The sequence below is a fragment of the Macaca thibetana genome, chromosome 4 (genome assembly GCF_024542745.1).
Source record: "Macaca thibetana thibetana isolate TM-01 chromosome 4, ASM2454274v1, whole genome shotgun sequence".
Taxonomy (NCBI): Eukaryota; Metazoa; Chordata; class Mammalia; order Primates; family Cercopithecidae; genus Macaca; species Macaca thibetana.
The window spans coordinates 102,315,120-102,320,278 of NC_065581.1; the positions used below are offsets into that span (position 1 = coordinate 102,315,120).

At 44.4% G+C, this 5,159-nt stretch overlaps 1 protein-coding gene across 1 annotated transcript in view; it reads right to left on the reverse strand.

The window, feature by feature from the left end:
- Positions 1 to 4,445, reverse strand: part of BVES (blood vessel epicardial substance) — a 39,363-nt gene extending 34,918 nt beyond the window's left edge. Inside the window, exons 1-2 of the mRNA XM_050786752.1 lie at positions 4,240 to 4,445; positions 624 to 860 (exon numbers count right to left, since the gene is read on the reverse strand). Of these exons, the coding sequence (XP_050642709.1) occupies positions 624 to 849 (226 nt within the window). The 5' untranslated portion in view covers positions 850 to 860; positions 4,240 to 4,445. The remainder of the gene's footprint in view (positions 1 to 623; positions 861 to 4,239) is intronic.
- Between the last annotated feature and the right edge of the window lie 714 nt (positions 4,446 to 5,159).

A 5,159-nucleotide genomic window follows, 5' to 3' on the forward strand; every position in this document is an offset into this window, starting at 1 on the left:
ATCAATTTAACTTGCTTCATTAGGGTTACTGGGGCCAAAAAAAATTTGTTTTAGTTGAACTACTGTATCTGGGTAATTGTTTTTGTTCCCAGTGATTCTTTACTGCCCACAGCAAATATCTTTTCAAGTAATAATAGTTAAAACTATACAGTATTTACTATGTGCAGGCAATATTCCAAGTTAAATACATATATGACACACATTTAATTCATAACAACTTTGGGAGGTGGTATTATTTTTACCCTTATCTGATACATGAGGAAACTGAGGCAGTAGAAAGATCAAATCACTTGCCCAAGTTACAGTCAACAAGATGTAGAACCAGGATTTGAATCACACAATTTGGCTCTAAAGTCCACACTCTTACACATGAATGAATTTTCTGGTATCTGGAAAACCTAAACAACACATGAAAGAACATATAAACAAAGTAAGTAAGGGAGAGATACGGCATGTGAAGGCCTATGCCCTAAGCTAATTGATATACTGCTAATTCATTAACGAAGACTTACATTTTTTGGCTTGCTATGGGCCTGACAAAGAATACTCTGAAGATCTCAATGCAAAGCCCATCTTATGTCAGTTACAGAAAAGTTACATAAAATATTAGTTAGGTATCTTACCTAGAGTTAACATCCCCCTAAGAAATATCATATGAAGGTGAAGAGTAGTTGGAATAACCAACCCAACTGCAAAACAAATATTTGCTACATGAAAAACCAGATGATGTATCTCTCTCCAATTTTCACAAGCGGTCTCATTGGAAGGCACAGGTATGATGCTTTCTAACTCAGGTGTAAAACCTATGGCAGTTGATTCTCTCAATGGGCTGGACTCTGTATAATTCATTTTGAAAATTCCTGTAAAAACAAGTAAACAAAAGTAAAATCATAAAAATGGCAATTGTATCTTTTTACCTCCATAGGTATTATACCAAAATTATTTCTGTGAATTAAATAGACTTCTCTAGTGCTTATGAATTAGACAGACCCAGATTCAAATCCCAACTCTGTCACATATTAAATGTACTCAGTTCCTTACCTGTTAAAGGATGATAATAATACCTCATATGCCTTATGATTAAATGAAATGATACATACTTATCATTATACTTAGCATAGCACACAACTATTCCCTCATAGGCACATATATACATATACAGACTTGTAGGGAAGGGAGGATTGAGGGAATTAGTCTTTAAGACAATCACCAATGCTCATAAACCATGGTAATTACAAAGTTATTTAGTCTAGTCTTCCACCAAATTCCCACTGGTGACTGAATCCAAACAGAGGAAAAATAACTAGAAAACTAATTATTTGAATACTTAAAAAATATGAATACCCTCACATCTATTTGAAGGCTTAGGATATTCAGAAGGCTCGATTTGTATACCGCCATTAAATCACTGTACCATACATAATACATTATCATATATGCAAATAATATACAGCCATATAAACATTTATATATACACAGAGAGATACAACATGAAACTTTTATTGTCTAATTTAAATCTCTACTTTATTTCCCATAATAATTCTAGTTGGTAGCATATCACAAATTAAAAAGTAGTAAACTTCCAGTTTACTTATACATATTAAAGTCTATAGCAAGTACATTTAAAAAATATACATTTTACACATGCTTATATAAAACCATTTCCTATGGTACCTGTCTTCAGTCTCTGGTCCTTAAAAGAAACTCTATTATTAATTGCACAAATCTGGTCCTTGCCAAATACTATGTAGGTTTACAGAATATATGAATTATTCTGCTTCAGGAAAATTCCAAATGGGGACCCTAAATACATCTAAATTTAGAAATACGTATTTCTTTCAAAATAAGGTCATGCAATTAATCTTACTTTTCTGCTTGTTCTCAACATACTAAAGTAAAGGTTTTAGGTAGTAGAATAATTAATTGGTACAAAATGGGTATTTTGAAAGGATGTTAACAGACAGATGTGAAAGAATTCCACAGCTTAAAGCTGATAAAAAACAAACACACCAATTTACAAACTGTGAATGAAATGATCAAGTCAACTGAAGATCTTTTTACATAATATTGAAATAGCTCGTAAATAATAATAGTTGACTTAGATATTGATTTGCTACAAAAACGGAAGAAACAAAAATTCACCTATTTTCCAAATGTCTGAAATCAGCAAATATATAAGCCTATCAGGATAGCGGGGAGATCATTATTTTAGTAAGTCCATTTATACAAAGTTTGCTTTTCAAGGCCAAACGAAAATGAATCTCATAACTTCTGCAGGAGAGAGAATGATATGACATGTCCTCTATCACTCATAACCTAACATCACCTACCCTAGCATTACATAGCTTAATAATAACTACCATTTCGACAGCACTGTAGAATGTACCTACACTCCCATTGTCCTGTTTGTCCTCTATGAGGCAGGGACAATATTTATCTATCTATGTACTCCCAAGGCCTAGCCTCTGTAGAGAAGGCCACTGAGGCAGGGAAGAAAGCCACTCTGAAGGAACCTCAACCTGACAAATACTTTTAGAAATCACTGTTCAGTCTCCCCACATCTCAGTAATAAAGCCAGGAGAGTGCCTAGCCTTCCTGAGGTTGAGTCAGGTTCTATACCACAAGCCACCAGGGAGCCACATAAGCCAGGGAAAGCCATTTCTGCTCCTCTGGTCTGTTTCTTCCTTGGAATAGGGAAAATTTGAATAGCCTATGGTTCTAACACATATTTACATAATCAGTCAATCAATACATATTCCCCTCGAGTTCACGCAATTTCACCTATGTTGCCTATTAATCCACTATAATTCAATATCAGGCTTTTATAAGTTCTTAAAGTGACATTAAAAGTACCAATTTCTGGTCCAAGAAAAATGACAGGAAAACTACAATTATGACCCAAGAACCAAAAAATATTAGCAATTTTTAGAAGGCAGGGTCATCCTAAGCATGTTTTGATGCACCACACCTTATTAAAGAGATATGTATATACAGAGATACATGCAAAGGCATACAGATGTATCTATATATCTATATAATTGTCTATTGTGAAATGTCAGTTACCTATTGTTGAAAATATTGATCAGATCAGTTTACTTTGATTACCACTTAATCGTTTAGTGGCTTACACTGAACAATTCTTATACAGAGAATAGGTGGAAAGAGAAAGGTTAGACTGCTAAATTGGTAAACTTTTCTGATTAATTTTGACTAAATCAAGAGAAATTATCTTTCCCTCATCAGATCACCAAAGTTGAAGTCCTTAAGTTACCCATACTTGTAAAGTTCCGTTGATCGGTTTTCAAATAGGTGATTGTAGGGCTAAATAGCTAAATGCTGAAACTAACATTAAACCTTTACCAAACTAAAAAACGGAAAAAGGTAACTGCAACGAGCAAGTCTTGCTAGTCGAGTTAATTCATTCTGTAATTCTAACTGAATCTTCACACATCTTCCGAATGGCAAATGGCATTACATTGCTAAGTCTTTTCGCACTTATTCATGCTTCAAAGCAGGCAGTTTCTGGGACTTGTCTGGCCAACAACCCGTTCCCAAAGGCTCGGGGAAGGAGGCTGCGGGTGGGTGGCGTGGACCTCGGGTCACCAGCCATCGGCGCTCTCCCGGGGTCCTCTGACCTCGCTCCTTAAAGGAGGGTCCGCCGCAACGGTCCTCCTCGGCCAGGCGGTCTCGGGACGCGGGGGTGAGGAGTGAGCGCCGTGGCCCACTCTACTCTCGGAGCGGGGACAGAGTGGGCGACACTGCGCGCCCGGCTGCACGCAGGCTCTGCGCGGCACGCGGTGGCCCTACAGAGGGCGACGAGGAACCCCGGGGATCCGGCGGGGAGAGCATAAGTGGAGCTCACCAAGGGGCATGCCCTCCGCAGAGCGCGGGAGCCAGCGCTCGGTGGGGACGAAGACCCGGGGACGCTAGGGCTGCCTGACCCGAGCGGCGGCCGCTGACCCTTGAGGGTCTCTGTGGCCGCAGGGCCCAGACCCGGGGAGAAGGGCGGCCTCCAAGGGCCGGGAGCCCCTCGAGGGCGCGGCCAGCGAGGAGGGACAGAGGGCGGCGCCCCCGGCTGCCCGGGCGCGGAGAACAAGCAACAGCCCCCTGGGCAGACAAAGTTGGTCTCCGAGGGGCTGAGATCCAACTTTCGCTTCCCGATTTAGCCAGGGGAGCGCGAGGCCGCACACAGCCCGGTGCGGGGGGACAGCAGGCTGCAGCTGCGCCTCCCATCCTTACCTGGCTGGTCCCTGGCGGGGAGCCTGGGCAGCGCCGACCAAAGTTCGGAGCAGCAGCTTCGGGGCGCGGGACGCGGGGAACACGGGCTCAGCTGCTCGACGGGAGCCCGACGCGCGCTCCTCGGCGGGTCGGCGAGTCCGGAAGCGCCGCTGCCCGGGCCGGGTCCCCAAGCCCGCAGCCGCTTTGACTAAAATAGGCATCGCGACGGCGGCGGCAGCCGCGGGCGGCGGCGGCCAGGGCCGGGGCCGTACCGCGCACGCGCACGCGCCCGCCGCCCCGCGCCCCCCGGCGGGCGGAGCCCCGCGCCGCTGCCAGGACTGCCCGCCCAGCTTGGGACTCCGCGGCGGGTCTGCACACCCGAGGACTCGGTTTGAAACGCCCAATTATTTATTTTTTTGTTCCCTCGCTAGAAGATTCTATCCTTGTTTGGGCATGAGTGGGGGGCGGCAGTTTGGTGGGACCGGCGGCATTTGTCGTTCCTCCCCACGGGGATAATTCGAGAAGTGCGGTCCGGTTAGGGAGAGAAATCAGGAGAGAAAATGAGAAAGGGAATCCTCGTTTCCCTTCAAAGCTGGACGACCCACTCGCATATCTCCTTTTTGGGAGATTCGCGTGTAACTCAGCACAAACAGGGAATACCCCGGAGTGCGCACGAGTTCCCGTCCGAGTCTGGAGGGGGAGGCTGAACGTCTGGTCCAGACGGGTGCAGGACGTGGGGGCCAGGCCTCCTGCTGCGGAAGAAGAGGGGGAAGAGGCCGCGCGGGAGGGACTTCTGACACGTGCCACTGTTTTTGTTTTCAAAGAAGGGTACTTAATCGAAACTAGCAATCCCAGGCGGTACAGGGCCCTCCATTGTAGGCAAAGCACCACCTGAATGTAGATTTGGGGCCATACATTGGAAAATAAGACATGAGAGTATG